The 27182-nt window shown below is 43.0% G+C and overlaps 1 protein-coding gene across 6 annotated transcripts in view; it reads left to right on the forward strand.

Annotated features, from left to right (window-relative positions):
• The window catches only part of UNC13B (unc-13 homolog B), a 196960-nt gene that overhangs the window by 156096 nt on the left and 13682 nt on the right, over window positions 1-27182 (forward strand). For 3 of the 6 annotated variants that reach the window (XM_090274335.1, XM_090274337.1, XM_090274340.1), the window contains 15 exons: window positions 1845-1891; window positions 4247-4325; window positions 6512-6586; window positions 7046-7265; window positions 9620-9847; window positions 10480-10621; window positions 12759-12928; window positions 13367-13482; window positions 13812-13975; window positions 16286-16436; window positions 17813-17881; window positions 19290-19379; window positions 19710-19838; window positions 25905-26032; window positions 26658-26743. In XM_090274335.1, coding sequence (XP_090130461.1) covers window positions 1845-1891; window positions 4247-4325; window positions 6512-6586; window positions 7046-7265; window positions 9620-9847; window positions 10480-10621; window positions 12759-12928; window positions 13367-13482; window positions 13812-13975; window positions 16286-16436; window positions 17813-17881; window positions 19290-19379; window positions 19710-19838; window positions 25905-26032; window positions 26658-26743 — 1894 coding nt within the window. The remainder of the gene's footprint in view (window positions 1-1844; window positions 1892-4246; window positions 4326-6511; window positions 6587-7045; window positions 7266-9619; window positions 9848-10479; window positions 10622-12758; window positions 12929-13366; window positions 13483-13811; window positions 13976-16285; window positions 16437-17812; window positions 17882-19289; window positions 19380-19709; window positions 19839-25904; window positions 26033-26657; window positions 26744-27182) is intronic. The other 3 variants (XM_090274336.1, XM_090274338.1, XM_090274341.1) reach the window with 1 other exon arrangement.

Below are 27182 nucleotides of genomic sequence, written 5' to 3' on the forward strand. Positions count from 1 at the left end.
TGCCTCTTGCCTGGGGCCCTGAGTGTGAATGTGCTTCTGAGCAGATTTCCTGGCCTCTTTGTGAGCACAACCTTCTGTAGACCTGTGCTGTGGTTTCCTTAGGCCATGTGAATGCGTGCTATACTACCGCTCAGTGCTTGCAAGCACTGGTTCTTGAAGACCGGAGGGTTTGTTTTGCCTGTGATTCAGAGGTAGCGAACACTGAATCCTCTCCCCAAGGGTGTGTGCGCATATTCTATAGCCCTCAGTGCAGGATCCATGCTCGCCTTGTGTTTCCCTTAGGCAAACGTTTGAATGTACCTCCTGTGGGTACTTGTCTGGACTCCTTTCATTCCCCTGACCCTCCCTCAGGGCACTGTGTGTGCGTGCAGTATGCTGTGTCTGCAGAAGCACATTGTATCCTCTAAGCACAGGAAACGGGTATGATCTGAGCCAGTAAAGTCTGGCTCCCAGAGACTTGCTGCGACTTTGTTTTCTTAAGCCAGTGGTTTATGGCAAACGTTTAATTCTAGGTAGGAAATAAAAGTCTGCTCAGTATTGTAACTGTTTCCAAAGGGAAAAGAAGTTCTGGTTGGAAGGATCTGGAGATTTAAGGACGGCTGCCACTCATAAGCACCCTTACGAGACTTGCTTCAACCACTATGGCTGCCTTTTGGGTCTGGCACTTTCTTTACCGGTATTCCCACTGCAGAGCCAGGGCAGGAGGCAGATAGGCTTGATTAGAGCACATACAACCTGAGAAGGGTGCTAAATCCAAAGTTCATTTTGAACCTACAGCCCACTTTTAAATCACCCATTAAGCTGTCCTACCTCTCCCTTTTCTACTATGTCTTGACGTATTTGTCTATATAGAACTTCTGTCTTTAGCTATCCCAGAACTTCACCCCCTGCCCAAAGCAACGTCCTTCTGCCTCCCTTGTAGTGCTGCTCATTTGCTCTGGGATAGTTAGCGGGAGCCCAGGTCTCAGGTGGCAAGGAAGTTGTTGGGGTAGAGGGGAACAAGGTAGGGCCGGAAGCTCCAGAGCTGCTAGCACTAAGACCCTTGAGCCTAAACAACATTTACCATTGGTTCTCTGGAGAGCCCTGGCAGCTTTGGAACTCTATACTGCCTGAGAAATTTGCTTTGCTTTTTGGGTGCAGAAACCTTTGTTTCGACCTGTTCATTCCTTGAATTATTTGGTGCCTCAGTGATCAACTTCTCATTAGAGAACTCATAAAATTCACCAGAGTGATAATCCAAGTGTCTAAGCTGTCCTGGAGTCTCTGATTATATAGAATTTATCAAATATAGAATATACTCAGTGTCAATGAGTTCAGGCTTCAAGTAACCTAAGCGAAGTCAAATCACAAGATGAGAGAGGAATTTAGAAACACCAGGTCTGGCTGTGGGGCAGCCAGGGGAATTTAGGAATATAGCTGGAAGAAGACCAGACTTTATATGAAATTGTCTTTTTGTTTTACTGAGTGAGGCCTGGAAGCCTAAGGGGACGCTTTTCCTGGCCTTTGTTACAGTTAATATACTAATGGGTTGTGTGAGGGGGAGATAACCCCCAGCAGCTCTTACAGTCCCAGTGGACTTAAGCCGTGGGATCTCAGTGCACTCGGCTTTATATCCTTCCTGTTTACTGGGGAGAGAGGAGATGAAGTCCTGCTCATTTCAACAGCCCACTTGTTGCCTTTGGCTAATCAAGGCATTGGTTTAGACGTCAGGCTAGCTATGTCACCACATGGTGTATGTGACTTACCCTCCTCTGAGCTTCCCATTTTATTGCTCCCAGCCTGACCAAAGAAGAGATGGCAGTCTCCCTTCTTTCCTAGGATCTAACTTTTTTCTGTTTTTAAAGATTCCAGATGATGGCGACTCCTCTTTGCCCCAGTGGCTCCCAGAAGGGTAAGTGATTACCTGCAAGGTTTTTGTGGATTTTGTACAGAACCTCACGCTGTTTTTAGCTTTTTCCCTGGGAAAAAGGAAAAACAGTTCATAAACTTGATCCTGGGGAAGGAAGATGTTCCACTGTGGAGATTGGTTGGTTCTCTGGGGCAGAGGAGAGAACTTTGCAAATTGATTACTTAGAGGCAGAAGACGGAACTTTGCCAAGTGGGTCCCCAGAGTGGGGGGAGGGAGCTTTAGGGCTTCCCCATTCTTGCCTCTGGAATTTCTGATCCATTGCATCATAGTGGTGATACTCTTTAGGTGGAAGAATGAGGAAACCAGAAAAATATCTGCATTCGAAGAGTTTCTTTCCGTTTCATTGTTGATAGTGTAGCTGATTAGATTTCTTCCTGGGCTCTGTCCTGCTTCAGCTGTTGTGAGTCACCTACTTATTCCTTTCATTCTAGTCAAGACATAAGTAGCATCCCTAATGAGCTCTGTTTGTTCTGTTTATGTTTCTTGTCTGGGGGTTTCAGACCCATGTGACTGCAGCAGAGTCATTTTAAGCTGCTCAACTGCTGCTTGTAACTAACTGTTCTTAAGAGAGAAAGAAGTTTAAGTGCTTCTCTACCCCCACTCCTCCCACATATACTGTGAATTATTAGTCAGGATCTTTCTTCTCTCCTTGTCCCTCAAAGGCCTTCTGACATTAGAATTCTTAGTGGCTGCCTTCTCTCCCTTATGACCAGAGAAGAAAAAAGATCAGATCATAAAGTTATCTGCTACATTTTTACATGCTCCTTTTCTTTGTGATTGTCTTTTAAATCAAGAGTTGATCATGTGAATGAACTGTCTTCTTTTATCAAAAACTCATCTGTGTTGCAAAAAACTTCTTGGCTTGAGTGGTGCATATTATAGGTTTTAGAATTAACCACAAACTTCAGGCACCAGTTGCTTCTTCAATAGCCCTTCTTCAGTGCTTTAGCTTTTTTCCTCTAATAATTGTAAAATACATTCATGCCAATGGAACAAATCTGAGCTATTTTTAAATGGAGCCATTCAGTGATTTTCTAAATGCCTCCATGTTATTGTCTTCTCTTCCTTTAGCTTAGTCTTTGGAAGCTGCCACAAGTTTAGAATGTCCCTAGGTCTGGAAGTCTCATTGAAAACAAAGTTTACTGCCTATGCCCAGGAAGCTACTTTATTAGAAATCAACATAGCAAGTTGCTTTTTCCAACTCCTGACCTTGACCCAGTCTGTGGCTCCATTCTTGGCCTATATTGCTGGCAGTACCTACTTATTCTCCTGAGATATATTTCTTTTCAGACTGCCTGTGGTGTATACCCCAGCCACCCCACCTTCCCCACTTCATTGCTCTCATTAAAACCAAGTACATGAGTTGTTTTCATCGAGGCCCAGAATGGCATCTTCCAGAAGGCCAGAAAATTTTTTTGTTCATCCCCCTCATTTTATAAAAGTGACACCAAGACCCAAAAAGAAGAGGGAATTTTGGCAGAGGCCATGTAGAGAGTTAGAAGAGTTGGGAATAAAATCTGGGTTATCTCATGTGAAATGGTGTTCTTTTTGGGACATTCTCTGTATTTTTATGATATATTATTATGGAAAAACAGGCAAAGAATAATAAAATTATTGAGCATAGAAAAGGTATAAAATTTTTAGAAATCTCCAGTTGCTCCAGCTATAATTTTTTCTTCATCTCTGTTGACATGTCCATAGGGCTAGGCCAGACACTCAGAGGCCTTTTGCTGTCTCCTTCCTAAATGGTCTTTTTCCCCCTTTAAATGGTTTTTTAGAAGTCTCCCATCCCACCTCCCCTGCCTCCACTTTATTATACAGGCTCCGCCTTTCATGCAGACCCTTTTTCCTCGGGAGCCTCAGGTAGATAGTGGCTCTTTTACTCAGGATGGAGATCTCCTTGTACATGTCATAATTTGGTAATCTTGCTCACTTAGGCAGCCGGTCTTCTGTAGAGCTATTCCTATGGGCTCTGTTCTAGCATAAGCCAAGAAAGACTTCTTTGAGGAGCAGTGTCTCTAACCTGACTGTAGAGAAGAGTCCTCTTAACCATCAATTCCCACCCTACCTTATGGAGCATAAAGTCCTTCAGATAAACAGAGGTGCCTTGAACTGTCAGTGTGGGATAAAAAAGCTCTAGACCTTTGGCTAAAACCACAAAAGGAGACAGGTAGGGGCATTGTGAGAGCAGATTCTATTATTCATCATCCCATGGCTTTATTTACCTCATTATCTGTCTTCCTTTCCCCTCTCAAAAGCACGCGTTCCTCTGGGGAGAAGGTGAGCAAGGAGAAGGGATAGGACTGAGGGTTCTGACATATTTTCTTCCCTCCTCAGGCCAGCTGGAGGACTCTATGGCATTGACAGCATGCCAGATCTACGCAGAAAGAAGCCATTGCCCCTTGTCAGTGATCTGGTGAGTAAGACTCTTGTGCAGGCTTGGGTTGTATCCTTGGGGTATACCCATTGGGCATTGGCAAGCTATCAGAACTGGTAGTGGTCCATTTAGTGACAAGTATTGGTCTGAAGATCAATCATTTAAAGAACTACTGAGACTTAGTGATGGGTTCAGTGGGACTTTGTCTTACCTCACTCCCTGTTCAGAACCCAAGGTTCTTCATAAGCTCAAACTCCCACTTGGAACATTTATGACTTTGACCCCCAGAGCTGGACTCTGTGGTTGTCTTTTAGGTATCTAGTTCTTCTAGGTATCTCTATAGACTTTTATGATGGATACTGCCTCTAGCTTTGACCTAGATCATTGAGCTTAGAATGTGATGAGCATGGCTGGTACCACTTCTTTTTGGAGGTCAAGTGACAGTGTCTTCCCGAGATATAGGCTTTCTAGACTATCTCTGTGCCCCTAGTTCTTAACTCAGTGGCTGGCACCGAGAGGTAATGATAAAAATTTGTAGAATTGAATTGAAATGGGCTTAGGAGTTAAAGCTGATCTTAGGAACTCCAGGATGATCAGAAACTCTCATTCTGGGTTATATTTCCCAAGGCAGGGTCAGCTCAAATAATTTTCCATTGCAGAGTGGATAGTGGGGATAGAGTGGAGCTCAGGCTCTCCAAGAGCTAGATGTTCAGTAAGACTTGAACCCTTTTTCTTGTTACCACTTCTGCTCCTATTTTCTCTTTTCCTCTCCCTGTTCAGTCTGTTTTTTCTGTCCACCTCTTTTCCCATTTCTTCTCTATTCTCTGCTGATTTTAACCACCACCCCCCAGTTGCTTTCTCCTTAGTTGGCTGAATAGAACTATCCTCTGCCATTTTTTCTTAATCACTTTTTCCTTCCTCTCTTTCCTATTTGTGTGTCCTCTCCTCTCTTTTTGCCCTCCTGCCTAATGCACTCCGTCTCCTACCAACTCTTCATCAAGCTTGTTGGATGAAGATAAATTCTGATGTCATCTTTTCTTTATTACCTTCTTTCATTGTCTTCTGTCTCCCCTTTTTCTCTTCTTCACTTCTTTTCTCCCTACTTTTCCTCATCCTTACTCCCTCTTGCCCACCACCTCCTCTTTGCTTAACTGGTTGGATAGCAGTATCTTATTCATTTCTTTTTTGCCCTCTTCCACCTTTTAACCTTGTCTATATTTCACTCTCTGGCATAACTGTTCTCAGAGTAGGAGCTCTAGGCCTTGGGCCTTGGCCAGCTGTCTGAATTAAAGACAGTTTTTAGTGGGTAGAGGCAGAGGGGTTTGGGACATGTTCCCTACATTGGACTATAGGGAAGAACCTCATAGATGCAACTGAAGGTTTTTTTATGCCCTTGGGGGAACTTTAACATCATGTTGTTCCTTTTTCTGCTCTCTTCTGCACAGGCAATGGTGAGTGTCTCCAGAACCCCTTTCTAACTTCTGTAAGAGTCCATATCTTAAACCATCTGGCCCCTCCTAACTGTTCCTCCTGCTTACACTGATACTCTAATTCTGTCTTCCCAATGTCCACTGCATTAGGGAAACCATGTGCCTCTCCATAGGCTTCCCCTAAAGCTTGGGCTTGGTAGATATGTGGGGCCCTTCTATACAAGAGCCTGGTTAGCAGGGCAGCCCTAGCTCTCACACTAACACCTTGCCCTGCCTGATTTGTCTGGGGGGACATTGCCCCTTTCACTTGCCTATCCCCTGCTTATTTGAGCTGCTGACCTTTACAGCCACCTGGGATTGTGTGGGCATGGGGTGGTACCAGGGAATAGATGAGTGCATAGAATCATTAGCAGGGATGATTGGTGAATGTAACTCTGACAGAGTTGTGTGTTTATTCTATTCTTAATGACCTACTTCCTACTGTAATTCTAAACTTTTCATTTTTCTTTACCTTTCTATAAACAAGGGTTAAGTTACTTTAAAAAGGTGAAGAAAAGAGAAACTCTTTGAATGATAGGTACCCTGAGAGAAGTTCTGTTCTAATATTGTTAGAACAGTCCTCTGAGGACCTTGGGTTTTGGATCTTAACTTGGGATGTTGTTACTTATTACCTGTGGGCAGTCCCTATGAATGATGGTAAAAATAGAAGGCAGTAAGTTATAGTCAGTTTGCTTTGGATACTGAAACTCCCTTCCCAGGACTTTGCCAGGACTCATAGCAGGTCTTCTCTTACAGTCATTGGTCCAGTCCCGGAAGGCAGGGATTACTTCTGCAATGGCCACACGCACCTCTCTTAAGGATGAAGAGCTGGTAAGTGACCCATGGGCTTTCATGAGTCCACTGGCCTAAAGGTCTAGCCATCCACTGGTGATCATCTCTGTAGCCATACTAATTGGAAATTCAAGAGTGTTGGGCATACATTGTTAATCAAACAGATAGATAATATGATATCAAGTCTCAGTCTTCCGCACTGGGGTTAGCCCAAGACTCATGTGGGAGTATATTACCACTGAACTTGGGGTATTATAGTGGACCTAGTGAATGCTGAGACAAGGTTCAGACTCAGTATTCAAGTTCTACCTGTCTTGCATGAACAGGAACACACATTTGGGGGCTTCTTTCTGCCAGGCTGGGCTATAGGCTGGTCTAGTCCAGATCAGCTCCTCCACTACCAGAAGAGAATCTTGATGGCTCCACAAGATCTCACTTCTGGTATCTCCCAGCAGAGACCTAAAATCACTGGTGGGTGATGGGGAATGTGTCTTTCAGAAATCCCACGTGTATAAGAAAACCCTACAGGCCTTAATCTACCCCATCTCGTGTACCACACCGCACAACTTTGAGGTCTGGACTGCCACTACCCCGACCTACTGCTATGAGTGTGAAGGCCTGCTTTGGGGCATTGCCCGACAGGGCATGCGCTGCAGTGAGTGTGGAGTCAAGTGTCATGAGAAGTGCCAGGACTTGCTCAATGCCGACTGCCTGCAGCGTGAGTACCCCTGCGGGATGAGGGGTGGGAGCACAGGCGGCAGGCCCCCTCCAAAGTAGTTTTTCAGCCCAGAGCTAGGATAGCTGGATATTATTCGTCTAGTCTACCTGATTTTAAAGCTCTTTCCTTTTCAGAGAATGTAGGGTCCTGAGTCAAGGAGCATTGGCTTTCCAAATAACAGGTTTTATAGCACTCTCCTAAAGCACCTTTAGGAAAAACGCTTTGAGCTTATCGTGGCCCTTAAGGATTCAGATGATCTCAGAGGCTGCTTTTGAGTAGTGTACACACTACAGTGGCCATAAAGCCCAGATGGCTAGAGCATATTTAATTGGAGACCAGAATTAATGAGGAAAGAGAGTTCTGTGAGTCGCAGGCCTCAGAGAGGAGTTTCCTGAGGCCTAGAACCTAGGATGCAGGGAAAACAGCATTTATTCTGTGCTTATAAATGCGGCTTTTACACAACAGTGCCAGGAACAGAAGTTTCAAAGGGATCTGGCAGCGGCCCTGGAGGAGAATGTGCCAGACTCCCAAGGCCCTGACTAAATATGTGATTTGTGCTGCCATCATGGAATGGGAGAGAGGTGGGGGGTGAGGACCAGGAAAAACAAATTTCTGTCTTGTTTTTGTTTTGGAGGTGGTAGCACTCCAAGTTCTGTCTCCTTGCTCTGCTCCAGCTGGATCCAGGGGTGGGGACATGAGAAAGTATTTCCTCACCTCTCCTGATCTCCCAGGTGTCACCCAGAGCCAAGTCATAGCAATGAAAGCTTTAAGGATTGTGGTAGGAGAAAGGAAGGTCAACTTTAGACTCACAAGCATTTCATATATCTCAAGAAAAGATATATGCCATAAAAGGGGCCCGGGGAGAGGCCTTGAGGAATTGTTCACTTAAAATGTCCTTCTCTGAAGAGCCCTAGATTGGTGCCAGTAGCCGTGGCTACAGCAGACATTAAGAGACAAGTAGAACAAACAAGTCAGCAGAAGAGATAGGGCTCTGAAAAGACGGTCTAAGATGAATGCTGGTTATGACTTTGCCCAAACCCATCATGCGGGGGTGACAAGCACAGGTGCCATCAGCTCCTTGCTCTAATTGCTAGCAGCCAGGCCCGCGTTTGCCGGAAACTTTCTGAAATGATGCTGTGTAGCAAGGATGTCAATCTTCTCCTCAAGGGCCTTTCAGAAGTTCCAATCCAAGGAAGGAGCATTGCATGGGATATGCTAAATGGATGCAGCCCAGGTCAATTTTCATTTATCAGCAAATATCTTCTGCCTAAGGCTTCTGTGAAGCACAGTGGAATGAAATGCCCTTTTATGGGCCTCCCTGGAGAGAAAACCTGCTTGCCATCCTCCCAGGGTTAGGATGCATACATTAGCCTTTATTTTTTGCTTCAGGTTTTATAGCAAAGGCCTAAGCCTTTGGAGACTAGAGAGATAAGAGTCAGTCTGCAGGGCCAATGAAGCTGAAGGATGGTCTCTTTCTGAGAGACCTGGTTGATGAAGTACACTGGTGTAGTTGGTTTTCTACCATTATTTTTAGGGCAGTAGGCAAAGCCTGCTAGTCTTTGAGATGAGCTGGCTTGCCATTCCTGCCAAGATAATAATGACGGTAGTAATAATAATAGTGACCATTTACTGCATGTCTGCTAGGTGCAAGGCATTGCATTAGATGCTCTATGCATGTTGGTATAATGCTTCATACCACTCTGAGAGATAAGTGCTGTTTTCTTCTCTTAAAAGAAACCAGTTTTCCCAGCTAGGAATAGTGGAATCAGGATTTGAACCTAACTGTCCGTTACCTAACTCTCTCTGGCAGTACTCTTCTCACCATACCACACTATTTTCTGTGATTAAAGGCACTGGAGCCATGGGCCAGAACCTAACTCTGTCCCGTGACCAGTTCTGGGGTCTGTATCATGGCTTAGAAGTTGGATGAGATGGGTGGAGTAACCACGCCCACCCGCCACCCCTCCATGACAACTGAGCTGTTCATTGGTGATATTTAGGCCTTAGACTTGAAAGGCATCTCCCTCAACTGCTATCTGGGTGGAAGAAAAACAAAGCCAGCCAACCGCAAACTGAGCTACATTTTTTCTTTTTGATGAAAAATTCAACATATACCTAAGTAGAATAAGATAACAACCCCTCATAACAGTGATCAAGTTTTTGCTACCTTTTGAATTGCATTTTAAACTCCAGCAGCACCCACAAGTGATTTAACTTTTCCCAGATATATCCCAGTCTTCCTAAACTTCTCCCACTCCTCAGTGACTGCTCCAAGACTCCATTCCTCAACCTGACCCTTAGTCTTGTTGATGGCCTATTGGTTATCTTACTTTCTGTCTCTAACCATCCTTCAGGGGCTGCAGAAAAGAGTTCTAAACATGGAGCTGAGGACCGGACCCAGAACATTATCATGGCCATGAAGGACCGCATGAAGATCCGAGAGCGGAATAAGCCAGAGATCTTTGAAGTTATCCGGGATGTCTTTGCTGTGAGCAAAGTTGCCCACGTGCAACAGATGAAAACAGTGAAGCAGAGTGTGCTGGATGGTACATCCAAATGGTCAGCCAAGATTACCATCACTGGTGAGCAGGCCGAAGTATAAGGAGACAGAAAGCCTTAGGCTATGGGGAGAAGCCTGGGGAAGAAGCCTCTGAGTGTGAGGGAACAAGGGGCTGGGGAGAAAGAAGACAGAACTGACGCAATGAGGGAGGGCCTCATTATTCATCACTCCTCCTCACCTAGGACATGGTACGAGGGGGACTGGGAAAGGTAAGACTGGCACTTGCAAATAATGCGAGTGGTAATGGAAGTATTTGGTAACAATCTGATGTTATAGATTTGGTTAACAATCTGATAACACAAGAGCTGGGGGTGGGGGAAAGCATAGGAGATCAGGGAATAGTTAAACCAGTGGTTTACTAGCTGGGTGGGTGTGACTGAAGCATGCATATGTCAGGGGAGGTAAGGACCAGTTAATTGTTAAGTGGTCAGTTAGGGCTTTGATGGGGAGCTGGGATTCTGGGGCTAGTTGTCGAAAGAAAGGCTGGTGGTTTAGGACTAAGAATAGTTTTGGAGGAATCAGAAGATTGGGGTTCCTATGCAAGAAGCAGAGAGAGGCTTCTCTAAGGTGGAGAATATATGCGTCATGTTATGGAGAATTTCTGACTTCTGGAGCTTACTCTGAAGTCTCCTCCTCTGTGTATTTTGGTTGCAGTGGTGTGTGCCCAGGGCCTGCAAGCCAAGGACAAGACAGGATCCAGTGACCCCTATGTGACTGTGCAAGTGGGCAAAACCAAGAAGCGTACCAAAACCATTTTTGGGAACCTGAATCCTGTTTGGGAGGAGAAGTTCCATTTGTAAGTCACAGAGGTCTTTGTCTTACCTGGTACTATTTGTATTTGGGGAACAGCATTAATCCTGTTATTTTGGGCTTGGCCCGAAGAGAGGTGGGAAAGAGGTGGTAGAGAAAACCCATTTTTCTCATGCTTTAATTTGGCAGTGGGCATTTTATTTATTTATTTTTTTTGGTTTCTTCTCATGGACTGTTGTATCAAAATTACTTTACCAAAGCCCTATCTTAACTACGGCTATTAAAGGGGACTCTGGACCCTTCATACTGCTTTTTTGAGCATTAGAAAGATTTTACTACTCTTCAGTGACAAAAGCAGGGACTGACCACCCTATTGTGCACCTCTCAGCACTGCCATCCTGCCTAGGCAGGGTTAGGGTCTTCTGGGGAGTGGGGAAGGAATGTCCTTGTCTTACAACTGGGTAATTCTGGCTTGAAGGAAGAAATCTGTGGTCTGGAGAAGTGTCCATTTCACCTAAAAGCGTTCTTTTCTTTCTGCATCAGCTTCTACCCCCACCCCTTCATTCTTTTTCAGTTATCCCACTTTATTAGACTATTTCATAAGACAGTAAGGAATGGTTGTTGAAAGTTCTCGCCCAGGACTTGGACTAATGTCTGGAGAATCCAGATGCTTTGTCACTCCCCTAAGGCCCAGGACCTGGTGAAATCACTCTCCAATCCAGAGGCAACAGTTACTGGGGGGAGCACTTATTTCTTTGAGACTCTTGAGTGGTTCTTGCTTAAATCTTTCTTATGATTTATTCTAAGTGAATTGACTTTGTAGTCAATTTTTCCCACTTTTATCCATTTAGTAAACTATTCATTAAACCTCTATTCTGTACAAGACACTGTACATGATGTTTTGTATCTAATAATTAGTAAGACGGCTGGTCTCTGGCTTTAAGAAGCTCATTGCTGATTTGTCTATTATTTTTCAGTACATCAGTAGTTATACTATTATATTTTTTAAATAATTTATTTATTTGTTTGTTTATTTATTTATTTATAGAGAGAGGGGAAAGGAGAAAGAGAGGGAGAGAAACATCACTGTGTGATTGCCTCTCACTCACACCCCCAACTGGGGACCTGATGTGCAACCTAGTCATGTGCCCTGACTGGGAATCGAACCAGCGACACTTGGCTCGCAGGCCAACGCTCAATCCACTGAGCCACAGCATATACTATTATATTTTAATTAATGTGCAAAGATACAAGAACACAGAGAAAGGAGCAGTAAATTCTGCCAAGTACAATTTTTGGGTGTGGCAACAGGACCCAGAAAGCACCTGTTGGGAAAGAGAGATAGAGGGGTGTAACCTGGGCAAACTCCCTTCCCTAAAGCTAACACCATAAAGGAAATGGCAATTCAAGTGGTTATGAAAGAATGACAGAAGTTCACCAAGCACATACTTACATAGATGGAGGAGCTAGATAAAAAGCTAAGCGGTTATGCAAGATGGACATACCATGAACATTAACACCTTTATTAACTCTGGAGAGGGAATTAACAGATGCTTCCTAGGGCTCTGTAGCCTCTGTCCAGCTGTTTTCCTCTTGGTGCTTTTGACATAGCTAATCACTCTTCCCTGCCCTTGCTTTTTTTTGTTCCAAGGAAACAAGGACTGGATAATGGTATATAGAGCCAGTGGGCTGAGGAATGAAGAGCCATTTGCTGAGATAGCTTTACTCACTTGGAACTTTAGTACCACTGTTCTCTAAACTCCTTCTCTTCCTCTGCAGGGCCGCCTCTGCAGTTGGTGGAGCTTTGGGAGCTTTGGTCTCTGGCTTCAAGTAGCTCATTGCTGATTTGTCTATTATTTTTCAGTACATCAGTAGTTATACTATTATATGTTTTTAAAATTATTTGTTTATTTGTTTGTTTATTTATTTATTTTTAGAGAGAGGGGAAAGGGGAAAGAGAGGGAGAGAACCATCACTGTGTGGTTGCCTCTCACTCGCACCCCCAGCTGGGGACCTGACATGCAATCTAGCCATGTGCCCTGACTGGGAATTGAACCAGCGACACTTGGTTCTCAGGCCAACACTCAATCCACTGAGCCACAGCATATACTATTATATTTTAATGAACTGGATTGGGGGCTGCTGGGTCTGTCTCTAACAGAGCCTGCCTGCTTCTCTCACAGTGAGTGCCACAACTCTTCTGACCGCATTAAGGTACGTGTGTGGGATGAGGATGATGACATCAAGTCAAGAGTAAAGCAGCGGCTAAAGCGGGAGTCTGACGATTTCCTTGGCCAAACCATCATTGAGGTTAGGACGCTAAGTGGCGAGATGGATGTCTGGTACAACTTGGGTGAGTAAGCAGGACCAGAGAAAATTGGTGGGAGAGCATAAACAAGGAACCCGGGGGAAAATCTTGTCTATAAAAGCCACTACTCAGTCACTATACAGAGCCTGCCTTGCCTGTAGAGAACCAACCAGGGGTAGACATGGGGGACAGAGGAGTGGGGATGGCCAGAACTCATTCTGGACATTTTCCAGATTTCAGAAGTCCCTTTAATCCTTGTACTCATCCTTAATGCCTCTAGTTCCCTATTCTGCTAATGGAATAAGAGAGTTTCTATTAGGAATATTTGGGTGTTTGTGACTATATGGTCACTGGAGTAAGTGTACCCTGTTAGGTGAACCCTTAGGTCAGTACCCCCTTTTTCTTAGGTTAAACCATGATGGGGACCATCCGTGCTGTCTGTAGTTGCATTGGTGTCAATCTCCGGTCTTCTTTCCTTCCCAGAGAAGAGGACAGACAAATCAGCCGTCTCAGGGGCTATCCGACTACACATCAGTGTGGAAATCAAGGGGGAGGAGAAGGTAGCTCCGTATCATGTGCAGTATACATGTCTCCATGAGGTGAGCCAGCCCTTGGTCGATGGGGGGCCAGAAAGCAGTTCCCGGAGGGGCCTTTGATAATGAATAGGATTGCTAGGTGGTTGAAGATTAGGGTTTTTTTTTTTTTTTTTTTTTTTTTTTTTTTTTGGTCCTTGGCTTATTATACCTCTGGACAGCCCAAGTAACAGTCCCAGCCTCGGTTCTCTCACTAATGTGAGAACAGCCTTCTGAGGCCATAGGAGGAACTGAGCAATGACTTGAAGGACAGAATTTTTGTGGAACTCTGGATTTTACCAACAGATTTTTGTTCTTAATATATTTAACTCTTTCCTTTGCTCTGTCTCCTGCAGAACCTTTTCCATTATCTCACAGACATTCAGGGCAGTGGAGGAGTCCGGATCCCTGAGGCTCGAGGAGATGATGCATGGAAGGTGTACTTCGATGAGACTGCCCAAGAAATTGTCGATGAATTTGCCATGCGCTATGGCATTGAATCCATATATCAGGCCATGACGTGAGACTTCCCTGGGGCTTTGGGAAGTGGCTACTAACCCTTGGGGTAGCTAATGAAGGCACACTGACAGGGTAGACAGGTCCTTAGTGGGGTAATGTGCAGTGATTCATCGCTTCCCTCTCTGAGCTAAGTGAGGTGGGTGTATGCCTCAAGGCAAAAAGGGTATATGTATAAAGGGAGTGTGTTTGTGAATGACTCAGGAAGAAGATATTTGTCTACCCCAGGGTTCCAGGGTTCAGAGATAGGAAAGGAAAAGTGCACAGGAGGGTATGCAAGGACAAACCTGCCTAAGGATCACAGGCCTGAGGAGATAGGGCCTGTGTGCTCATGTATATGTGTGTAACAGGCACACTTTGATAGACTGGGCTGGTTATCAGAGAGTGCACATAACTGTAGGGAAAGCAGCTGGATCTGGAGTTGACTAAAATTCCTATAACAGATATTCCTGTGTACTATGAGAAGAGGTGTAGTTTGTCTATTGGTGAGGCTGTGTACAAAGCAGCGCTAGGTCAGCAGAGGGTAACTATTGCCCTGGCTGTGCTCATTTATCTGCAAGCTTTTATTGAGTTCCCTCTACGTGTCATATTGTGCTAGGTGCTGAGAACACAAAGATGAGTAAGATGGGGCCTCTGTGCTTGGGGGACTCATTCTAGCAGGGGAGACAGATCAGTAAACAAACAATTGCAATATAATGCAATCAGTGCTATGGTAGAAGTAATCTCAGGGTATTATGAGAGCATCTAAATTTTATTGGAGGCCTATGAGGGAAGCCATTAAAGAGTTGACACTTGAGCTGAATCTTGAAATACAGAGGAGGGAGGGCATATTTGTTAGGGCATTTGCTGGGGAGCTAAATACAACAGAGTATAGAATATTCAAGAAATTGCAAGAAGTTCATTATAAACAGAGAGAAGATATATGGTGAGAAATGAGGTTTAAGAATGGCCCCTCTGACATTCTTACTCTGTTCATTCTCCCTAGATGCTCTTATCCCAACCTGTGACTCAACCACTACTGGGCTAAGGGCTTCCAGTTCACTTTCTCCAGATCAAGCCTTTTCCTAAATTTTAGTTTCATTTTCAGTAGCTTCCTGGTATTCCCACAGGCACTGTAAACTCAGCATAGCTAAATTCCAAATCAACATGATCTCCACCAAATAAGCTTACCTTCCTATATTTCCTATTTTAGTAAGTGGAATGATTTTCTGTACAGTTGTCCAAAAAAAATTGAGGAGTCACCTTAAACTTTTCTCTCTTACTTACTACTGTACCTTTAACTCCCAGCATCCAGTCTCTAAAACCTCTAGATTCTATCTCCTAAAAATGTTTTTAATCTATCACTATTGCTGTAGCTTAACAATAATGATAATAACAACTTCTATGTAGCACATATGAATGTTAACTCATTTAATATTCATACGAACCCTATGAGGTGGGTATCGTTATTTTTCCCATTTTACAGATAAGAAAAGTGATGCATAGCGACCTTTAAGTAATTTATTCAAGGTCACTGAGTAAATGGTGGAGGTGAGATTCAAATCCAGAGTCTGACTCTAGACTCTGTGCTCTTAACCATTTTTCTGTTCTATTTAGTGCTTTAGTGCTTCTTTTCTAAATTATTATAGTAACTCTTCAACTGATCTTTCTGTCTCAGTCTTATCTTTGTCCAAATCTTCTTTTCCAATTTATCATCAAAGTAGTCTTTCTCAAAGACTGCTCTGAGCACACTATGCTTTTGTTTAAAAATTTATTATAGTATTTATGGCAAACTCTTTTATTACCTATTCTCTGCCTACTTCTCTCTCATTTCTTGGTATTCCTCTGTCAAACACCTGAACAGTGGCCAAACTGATGTTCCCCAAATAAACCACTCTGTCATGAATATATTTGTCTTTGCAATGCAATTTTCCTTTGCTGGACATTTCTCCATTTGATTAATTCATACTGATCTTTTGAGACTTGTTTCAACCATATCTTCTTTGGGAAGCCTTTTTTCTAATTCCTTCCAGTCCTCAATTATTCTGCTCTAGGTAATCTTCCTATGTGTCTCCACAGTGTTTTTGCCTAGCACACTTTGGATTATTGACTTGCTTTCTCTACCAGGCTATTACATCTTTGGAGTCTAGCACTTAGCACAGGGCCTGGCACATAGTAGGTGTTCACTGAATGTATATTCAAATAAATAAACTATGAAGACCTTTTGTGTATCAAGGTGACTGGAGGCTTTATACACACCTGTGAGATCTTTTAATTACGTTGCTTCTGCTGCAAGTCCCGAAGAGTCTTTGAGGCTAAGGGTGCTGTTTTTCAGGCACTTTGCATGTTTGTCATCCAAGTACATGTGTCCTGGTGTGCCAGCAGTGATGAGCACCTTATTGGCCAACATCAATGCCTACTATGCCCACACAACTGCCTCCACCAATGTCTCTGCATCCGATCGTTTTGCAGCCTCCAACTTTGGGGTGAGTGTGATGTAAAGCATATCTACCCATTTGTTATCAATTAATAAGGTTTGATTTTCCATGGTCAGTAATTTAGAGCTGGTTGGTAAGCCAAAAACTCAGAAAGATGCCACCTAGATAAGTGAACTTGTTTCCTTATGAGTATGTAGACTATGCTAATAGACTGTTCTTATTTCATTATGGGTATGTAGACTTACTAATAGGCTCTCCTCAGATATGGATAAATGAGAGAAAAACAGCATCACTGTGGTTTGGGGGCTGCACCTGGGCTCTAGCAGAACCTCTCTAGGCCAAGAACATGGCTGAGTCACCATGTTTCTTAGTCCTGCAAGTCCACAAATAGACCCTTTCTAAATATTACTCGGTCTTTCTCTGACAGATTTGTACCACTTAAGTTCACATGAGACTGTTGTCTAAGCGAGGACACCAGTGTATATTTGAGCCTATCCCTTTTCTAGTGTCTGAGCTGTTTTCCCTATTCAGAGTGTACCCTTTCCTATGTTAAGTACTTGAGAAATTGAATCTTTACTCAGAATGTCACCTGACTTAACTTCAGTATAAACTGGATAAAATATCTTTGACCTACGGCAAAGATTACCTCTTTAGGCACAAAATTACTGATAACCCCAAATCCACTAGGTCTCTGAGCCCTGTTTATGGTACTAACAACTTTTTTGTGTTGTTAATGGAGTCTTTCCATAGATAAATATCATTGATTAAGTCAGTCAAATACCTGTTTCATCTGTCACATGCTTACATATTGACTTAATATCTAAAGATGTACAATATAATCAATATATGAATTCTAGGAGTGCTATACCACACAGCCTATAGGCATGTGATTCCACATTTAATTATATCTTTTCTTTAAAAAGCAACTACTAAAATAGTATATGTTATTTAACATTTAAAAAATATAAACTAAGGGAAATGATGTGGACATGGTTTAAAGAGAAACCACTCAGGACTGCTTGATCACCTTCCAATGCATCACTCATTCTCTCTCCCATCATTCCTGCTAGGTTGTGACTATTTAACTGGTCTGAACTGCCCCAAGATAAGTCAGGAGACCACAGACTCAGGAACTAAAATGAGTTAGTTTCAAAGGGATAGATATGGGCTCACTGGTCCTGTCTTGTTTACTCTTGTGTAGAAAGAGCTGTTTTCCCTCCCAGGGACTTCCTTTCCCCTTGCCAGTGTGAGAAGATTCCTCAGTTTGAGACAGCGCTGCTAAGAGATGAAACGGGGGTGGGATAGATAGGATGTATCCACAACCCAATGTCTCTTCCTCACCCAGAGTTGATTATGTGTCTGTTATAGTCTTGTGGGCTCAGAAACATTATTTTTCTCTTCCTTGTTATTTGTTTCCCATTCAGAAAGAGAGATTTGTGAAACTACTGGACCAGTTGCACAACTCACTGAGGATTGACCTCTCTACATACAGGGTGAGTGAAGACATGGCTGTGGGATGGGATAAGAGGTAATATCAGCTCAGTCTAGAGAGACTGAAGGCCAGTCTTGGCTATAATGGTCAAAGGCAAGGAAAATTGGTCTGTGGCATCATACCATGTGCATGGCCAATGCCACCGACACCTGTGGTTCTGCAAACTCTAAGGACCATGCAGTGTGTAACTGGCAGCAGGTGTGTGTGGCTGCTTTTTATAGACATTTGTTTTTCAACCCCTCTCACATTACTCTACCAAATTCCCCGATGACATCCTCATTGGGAAATCTCCTAAGGATAATCTTTTTCTGAAATGCCCTTTAAAAATTAGATAATTACATTTTCTCTTGCATTTTTCTCATATGCTCCTCACTTTCCAGGGCAGGTGTGAGAATCCAGCTAAGGGGGGGGGGAATAGTTTGGCTTGGGCAAGTAATTGGTGGCAGAGGTCATGCCCATTCCTAGGATGGAGGGAGGAAATGGATATAGTAGAAGGGTGGGTACCTGGGACAGGGCAGGACAGTGAAATGAGCAGTTTTTCAATTCTTCCTAAGTTAGGTCTTAGAATGGCTTCATTACTTGCTTTAAATTGTGAATTTCCAAAACAGGCAATATACGCACATTAAAAGGTAAGTATAAAAATAATCTCAAAGTAAAAAAGAAATGAGGTTTGAATTATCTGTACATCTAGTGCCCTCCATTTGCATGAATGATGGAGAGTTGACTGTATATCTTATATTTGGCATATAAGTAGCTATTTGAAGGTTTAAAAAAGCAACCTTAAAATGGAGAGTGGCCCAACATCTCCCTTCAGCTGTCCTCGGCAACTTCTTCCTAAAATTTATGCCGAAGGGAATGAAGTGAGGCATGGCAGGACAATCCTAAGGCACTCACTCCAAAAGCAGTTCTGCTCAGAGCTGTGCCATCTGCTAACTCCAGAACAGAGCTCTGGCTGCGGCCCACTGTACAGAAAGTACAGGTCTTGGGTCTCAGTCTGGTCTGTAGTGTGGCTGCACTTATATTCCAGGATATACAGTTAGATTGTAGTTTTTGAAGAATTCACTGTTGGGGTGTAAGAATCTTCACCCAAGAAAAGCGTGTGTGTGTAAATGAGTGTGGGTGGTGTCTGTGTGCATTTGCACAAATGCATACATGGCATGAGAAGTACCATTGGGGAGTAGGCAGCTTTGCTTTCTGGGCCAGGGATTATTAACCTCTGCTTTTGGCAAGGGCCTGTCTGTTTCAGTGGAAAAGAGAGGGAGACTTATAGTATTACAGCTTTTTTGTCCATCTCAACTAAGGAAAATTCCAGTGGGTAGCAGTTAGGAAGCTTTTGATTTCATTGCTTCTGGAAGGGAAGGCTTTCATATTTCTCTGTTCCTTTCTTGCATTTGCTTGATTTACAACAGAATAATTTCCCTGCTGGGAGCCCTGAGCGGCTTCAGGACTTAAAGTCCACAGTGGATTTGCTGACCAGCATTACTTTCTTCAGAATGAAGGTAAGAGATGAACTGGTCTGGGGACCTGGCCACAGGCACGTGGAGAATATAAGAATCATTTGGCTCAGTCTGAGGCTATAGGAATCATCGCCTCTAAGCCCACATTTCCATACACCTGTTCCCTGTATTACTTTGGAGAAGACCATGGATCAATAAGGATGGGCTTGGCAGTTCTCCACATCAGCTGTCTTGGCAATTTCCATACAGGGCAAGGTCCAGGAACCCAAAGAGGGATGAAAGGAATCTGGAGTAGTTTGGAGATAGTTCTAGGAGGAGATCTCTCCCTGGCGAGGAGGACTCTGGACCCATATTTCTTTTATTAATTGGCAGGTACAAGAACTGCAGAGCCCTCCAAGAGCCAGCCAGGTGGTAAAGGATTGTGTGAAGGCCTGTTTGAACTCCACGTATGAGTATATCTTCAACAACTGCCATGACTTGTACAGCCGCCAGTATCAGCTGGTAAGAGGTCCAGGATCACGTGGGACCCTGAAAAAAAATTAAAAAGCTCTTGGAACCTCAGCTTTTGTTTGCAATAGTCATGGTGGAAGGGAGCTCAGGACAAAGTCCTTAGTGTTCTTGAGGGTGAGTGAGTTTTGTAGGATTTGGACCATCTAGACAGTGTGAGACATTTGTGGATGGACAGGGACCATTGGACGAGATGTGGCATAACTGAGTTGAACAGAAGTGGCAACAGCAAGTTTTAGTTTGGTGCTAAAAAAAAGTGACCAAAATTTGGGCAGTTTCAGGGGGTGGTGAGTAGGTAGAGTCACAGTCCATCCCAGAGTCTTTTTTTTCTCCCCCAAGATTAATTTTATTCTGTTTCATGGATCCCTCTATGTTCCAATCTACCTTCCTATGAGAGCTATAGCTGTCTCTCTGAGCTACTGGCTAATGGAAGTTTAATTTTTCCCTTTGGCCACTTTTCTCTGTACTGCATGTTCTTCTGAGATATATTGATTAGCTGAATATCACAGCTGACCCTGTCCTGTAAGGCTGAGATACTTCACCTTTTTATGCTGGCATTCTAACTTAGTACCTGGTGACTTTGTACATGTTTCTCAATCTTTTCAATAGTGTCATTTCAAAGCCAGGACCTCCCTCTGTGTCTAATTACTCACAGTTTCTGTCTTAGTAGTGTCTTGCAGACCACACATTTGCAGAACAGACTCCCTTCAGTCCAACAAGAATGTATTGAATGTTTTTTCTCAGCCAGGCATGAGGAAAGCATAGTGCTTCTTCAGTTACTTTACAGTCTCATGAGCATATGTGTAACTCCAGTCAAAGCAGAGTCTGTTACAAGGGCATTTAAAGAGGGCTAAAATTGAAGGGATTCCAAGGAAGAAGAATTCACTCTTGATCACATATTGGGAAAAGCTACATAAAACAAGCAGCATTTGAGATAGAACTTGAAAGGAAGTAGGATTTGGACAGCCTGTGATGGGAAGACAACCTAAATCTTAGACATTTACCCTTTAGTGAATATATCCAATTTGTTATGCTTCAGGAGCATCTTAGTAAAGACTGAAAGGTTGTTCACACTGCTTCCTCACATTCCCAAATGCACTTTTTGTGCGCTAGCCCTATCTTTAAGGATTCCTTCTTTTAAGGTCTGTCAAAGTTTCTGTAGCCCATGGGAAATTTTCCTGGGGCTCTTGTTTAGCTTGCCGTACTGTGGGCTTCTCTGTTATCTACCTATGGATTTTCTCTGGTTGGAGGAAGACACTGTTCTCAACTTTGATCTCTTGTGTATGCAGAGGTCTTTCTGAATATTTGGTCTCCATTCCCTACCATGAGATGAACCTAGACTTTGAAAGGGGGCTTATACACTACTCAGGGACTTTCTTTAGCCTTTGAGTTTTGCTTACTGTGTTTTTACTTTCACTTTCATTTTATCACTATTCATTATTTACACTCAAGTAAATCCTTGGTATCTTTTTTGATTTACCTCTATTGACCTTCAGTCATTGGTTCATTCATCCATCAATTCCTTTTAACAAACTGAGCACTAGGAATGTAAAGTTAATTAAGACATGGGGTGAGGGGAATGGGGGACATCTGTAATAGTGTCAACAATAAAAAAAAACCATACATGTCGGCCTTTGGAGAGCTCATTGTTTTTTATTATTCTGTTGACACTACGTTTTATTTTAATTATACCAGAGGTGCACGAGCATGCTCTGGGAGCCCAGAAGAGAGGCATATAATCAGACCAGGGGTATCAGGGAAAGCTTTTCAGGAAAGGTAAAGCTCAACCTGAATTTTGAGGAATGAGTAAGAATTAAAGAAAGGAACCAGGGAGGAGGGGAATACCATACAGAGGAAACAGAACATTTGGAGGCAAAGAATTGTGAATGAGTATGTCAGTTTGGAGAAGTAGAAGCAATTTAATTAGTGTAGTTACAGTGTCAGGCTTTGGTGTTCAACTATCTAGGATCAAGTTTTGGTTCTGCTGTTTTTCTTTTCTTTTTTTTAAGTGTATATATAACTTTTAATACTTGGCTCTCTTTTGGTTTGTTTAGTTTTCTATATATTGTCCCCAGTTCTTCCCAAATTCTCTAGTAGAATTGTAAAAATCCCTATCAATATAATTTTTCAAATGGTCAAACAGTTCTTCCCCCTCCAAGCACGTTTAAAGTTGTCTCAGAGGTTCCTAAGCCTCTCCTCATTTTTTTCAATTCTTGTTTCCTCATTCTGTACTTGCTGTTTTTTCTTCCTTATGTTCCAAATCATTGATTTGAACCCTGGTTTCCTTTCCTTCACCATTGGTTTCATTTGTTTCATTTAGCACAGCCTTCACTTCTTCCTTTATGTGTTTGCCATACTTAAGCATATCTGTCAAGCCTGTGAGCATCTTTATCACCAGTGTTTTGAACTCTGCATCCATTAGGTTGGCTAGCTCCTCATCTGTTAGGTTGGCTGTCTCCTTGTTGCTTAGTTCTCCCTCTGGAACTTTGATCTGCTTTCTCTTTTGGGCCATACTTCTCTGTCTCCTCAACTTGACAGCCTCCTGTGTTTGCCTCTGTGTCTTAGGTACAGTTGTTGTACCTGTTACACTGTAAGGGGAGGAGCCTTAGGTATTCATCAGTGTGGGGCAACCCATTTCACCACATTATGGTGACGTTGTGGTGCTGTATGTGGGGGAGGGGGCTGAGAGGGAACAATGCCACTTGCTCAGCACTTGCCCCTTTTCCAGGCTCTTCTCCCACTTCCCATATGGGACTGGCACCCTTTAGCTGTTGCCCTGGTTGTGGTTCCCAAAGTGGGTGGGTCTGCGAACGTTCTAGGACTGTGATGGCCCTCTAAAAAAACGGACTCTGCTGAGAGACCAGCAGTTTCTTCTGCTGCCCCAACCCCTACTGATTTTCATATTCAGAAGCAATGAGGCTTTATTTTCCCTAGCGCTGGAACTGTGAGCTGCGTGATCTAGTCTGTGGCTGGGATCACTCCCCAGGTGTCCCTCTTGACTTTTATAATGTGTGACTGCTCTTTCTGCTGGCCAGCCACAGCCAGTGCCTTGCTGCTGCCTCCACTCCCACCCCCACACTGTGTCCTCTCTGTTCCAGCTCCCTAAGCTCCTACCTGTCTGGATGAGTATTCTTTATATCTTAGTTTGTTGGACGTCCATGCAATTTGATTTTATGGTAGTTCTGGTTGTTTTTTGTTTTGAGGTAAATGTATTCCTTCTCATGGTTCTGGAAGGAGGCAAAGCATGTCTACCTACACCTCCATCTTGGCCAGAAGTTTGGTTCTGCTATTGTCATAGCTACATGACATTGGGCAAGTTATATAACCTTATTGTCCTTCAGTCTCCTCATCTGTAAAATGAAGGTGGTGATAATTTCTACCCAATGGAGTTGTTAGGACTAAATTAGATGTTGCATGTAAAATTCTTAGCAGAGCACCTGGCACATAGTAAGAACTAAATTAGTGATGGTAATGGTTGCAACAAAAGAGAAATGGTAAAGTATGAAGTTTAGAGAGAGGTCATAGTTTGAAGGACCTTTGTGTGAAGCTGTGGAGTTGGAACTTTATTGAAGGCCATTGAAGTTGAAGGGCAGTGAAGTAATAATGAGATTTTCCTTGCAGAAAGGTCATTGACAGCTGTGTGGAAGAGGGATCTTTGAAGGTTAAAGATCAGTTAGAAGACCCTTGAATGATAAGAGCCTAAGCCAGGGTAGTGGCAGAAACAGTTAAAGGAAGAGGTATATTTCAGTGGTATTAAGGAAGCATATTCCACATTCAGTGGATTCTGGCCTGGTAATGCAGACTAATTAAGGACTGTGGAGACTTTGTAATGACATATGGCATCCCACATAAAAGCTCTATCCCTCTCTTTCTGGGTGGTTCCAACTTTGCTTTTGTCCCAGTGGGAGATAAATATTCATTCCATCCTCTCTGTGGTGATCCCTCCTTGTGCTGTCTGGGGTCTGAATGTAGAGTTGCTTCTCCTTTCCTGAATGCACCATTGTATTCCTTTACATCTTCCCAACCAAGTCCTTTTTCACCCTCAACTTTATTGAAATATAAGTGACGTATAACATTGTGTGAGTTTAAGGTGAACAACGTGATGACTTTATACACATATATATTGTGAAATTTTACCACAGTATGAAGGTTAGTTAATACCACCTTCATATAATTACCATTTTTTTGTTGTTTGGTGAGAATATTTAACAATGTACTCTCATAGCATCTTTCAAGTATACAATACAGTATTGTTCACTATAGTTACCATTCTATATCTTAGATCCCCAGAACTTATTCATCTTTTAACTGGAAGTTTGTACTCTTTGATCAACATCTCCCCATTTCCCTCAGTCCTCAACTGCTGACAACCACCATTTTACTCACTGTTTCTGAGTTAAATGTTTTTAGATTCCACATATATGTGAGATTATACATTCTCACCAATTTACATTTCCACCAACAGTATTTGTCTTTCTCTGCCTGGCTTACTTAACTTAGTATAATGTCCTCAGGGTCCATAGATGTTTTTATGAAGCACAATATTTCCTTTTTTATGGCTCAATAATAATTCATTGTGTTTATATACCGAATTTTCTTTATCCATTCAACCATTGATAGACACTTAGGTTGTTTCCATGCCTTGGCTCTTATGAATAATGCTACAATAAACATGGAGGTTATAGATGTGCCTTTAAAATAGTGATTTTATTTCCTTTGAATATATACCTAAAAATGGGATTTCTGGATCATATGGTATTTCTGTTTTTTAATTTTTTGAGGCACCTCCATGCTGTGTTTCATAGTGGTTGTACCAATTTACATTCCCATCAACAGAGCATCAGGGTTTCTTTCTCATCACATCCAGCATTTATCTCTTATATTTTTGATAATTTTGATTCTAGCTGGTATGAGGTAACATCTCATTATGGTTTGGATTTGCATTTCTCTGATGATTAGTGACATAGAGTACTTCTTTATGTACTTGTTGAGGATTTATATGTCTTCTTTGGAGAAATGTCTTTTGAAGTCTTCTGCCCATTTTTTTATTAGTTTTTGTTTGTATGTTTGCTATTGAGTTGTATGAGTTTCTTACATTTTTTGGATATTACCCCTTATCAGATACATGATTTTCAAATATTTTCTCGCACTCTATAGGTTGCCTTTTCATTTTGTTGATTGTTTCTTTTGCTGTATAGAAACATTTAGTTTAATGTAGTCCCACTTGTTGATTTTTGCTTTTGTTGTTTGTACTTTGGTGTCATATCAGAAAAGTCATTGCCAACAATGATGTCAAAGAGTTTTTTTCTAGGAGTTTTATGGTTTCAGGCCTTATATTTAAGTCCTTGATTTGTTTGAGTTAATTTTTGTGAGTAGTGTAAGATAGGGATCCAGTTTCATTCTTTTGCATGTGAACATCCAGTTTTCTCAACATCATTTATTCCCTATTGGGTATTCTTGGCTCCCCAGGGCCTGTTTTTATCGAACTAGGCAAATAGTTTCCTAGATGCAATTCTTCACCCTCAATGACATTCCAGGGGTTAAGGTAAGTCCTAAACCATTGAAGGTTAGGCCACCCTACATGCTAGGTCTGTTCAGTAGCTCTTGCAGAACTTGAAGTAGCTTCTCAGAGCTGATATGTGTACGGGTAGTGTGGAGGGGAGGTAGTCAGAGGAGGGCTGCTAGTGTGGATCACATGGAACTAGACCTACATAGTGAGACTGGAGGGGCTGCTTACTTAGGTCAAGGAGTCGCAATATGCATAGCTTCTGAGGAAGCGGGGTCAGGCATCTTTAAGTTTCCAAGACTGACCAAGCTTATCAGATCAGTGCCCTGGAGCCGGGGAGAGAACTTCTCAGGGATGAACTCTTTGTGTCCAAGGACCTCCCAATAGTCAGCCATCTGTGACAAAACAGGGGTGATCTTGTGGAAGACAGTTTCTAGGAAGGGTATCTGATTCTAGAGGAAGGAGCTTAGGGAGGGAAAAAGAAAGAGGAAGATCAGAGACACTCTTCACATTCTACTCTCTCATTGTCTCTTAACTATCTCCTCTGGAAAAAGAAGCAGGAACTACCTGTAGAGGAACAAGGGCCTAGCATTCAAAACCTGGACTTCTGGCCCAAACTCATCACGCTCATTGTGTCAATCATAGAGGAAGATAAGAATTCTTACACACTCGTTCTGAACCAGTGAGTATCACCCCACTTGGCCCTGTCTGGTTGGTGGTTGGTTTGTCCATCTGTCTAACAGCCTCTTTCTTTCCTATCTCTGTATGTTTGCAGTGCCATCTCTTCCTCCTGTCCGTCCATCTGTCCCTCTGTCCCTTATATCTGTCTGGGTAGCTGTTTCTGGAGACAGGTGTGGAAACATAATGGGGGGCCCTGCCCAGATTGCACCAGCCTCCCTGGAGTGAGAGGCCTCTGGAAATAGGAGTCCCAGGGGATCCAGAGACCATGTGTGTATGTGTCTGTCTGCTGTGAATTAAGTGGGCAGTCTTATAGCCCACCTCTTTACCCTTTCTCCTCCAGTTTATTTAGCATGGGCCTGCCTTTCAGCCTCAACCCTTCTCCTCTTGGCCTCACTTCCCTGACTTTTGGATATCCTCTCCCTGGGCCCACTTTGCCTGAGGGGATTATCTGCCCTTACTTGTCCTACTACTGGCCCCTGTGCCCCCTTTCTTCAGATTGAGCCTACCGCTGTTTCCTAGTCTCCTCTTCAATATGGCCTCCAAGTACTAGACATGTTAGCCTTGGAATCAATCGAATCAAATGGTTCTTGCCTTATTTCCTGACTGTGGCTTCTTCCACCATCTAGGTTTCCTCAGGAGTTGAATGTGGGAAAAGTCAGCGCAGAAGTGATGTGGCAACTTTTTGCCCAAGATATGAAATACGCACTGGAGGGTAAGGGTATGCCCAAGGCATTGGGCCATAGGGCCCTTGTCCAAGCACCTGGTTTTCTGTCTCTTTCTCTCCCAGTGCAGCTTCAAGGTGAATGGTACAATGAGAAATTAAAGGGATTACAGGCATAGTGGATGATAGGCCTCAGGAGGTTTTGGGTGGGCAAAGCTTCAGGCAAAAGAATAATGGAAAAGGCTGTATAGATGTAGCTTCCTCCCTCCAGCTTTAGAGCAAATGCCTGTTTAGGACTTTCCCAGTCCAGAAATCAACTCCTCCCATCTGGGTGTTCACAAGTGGCCCACTCTCTGGAGTCTTGGGAAACATCTTTACAGTGTTAAAGAATCATAGACCCTTAAATACATAAATAAGATTATTTTCTCACAGTGAGGACTGCCTGACCTGCCTTTCCTTGAAAGCTGTTCTGGATTGGTGTGACAAAGCC

Source organism: Furipterus horrens, unplaced genomic scaffold (genome assembly GCF_987537825.1).
Source record: "Furipterus horrens unplaced genomic scaffold, mFurHor1.1.pri manual_scaffold_4, whole genome shotgun sequence".
NCBI lineage: Eukaryota > Metazoa > Chordata > Mammalia > Chiroptera > Furipteridae > Furipterus > Furipterus horrens.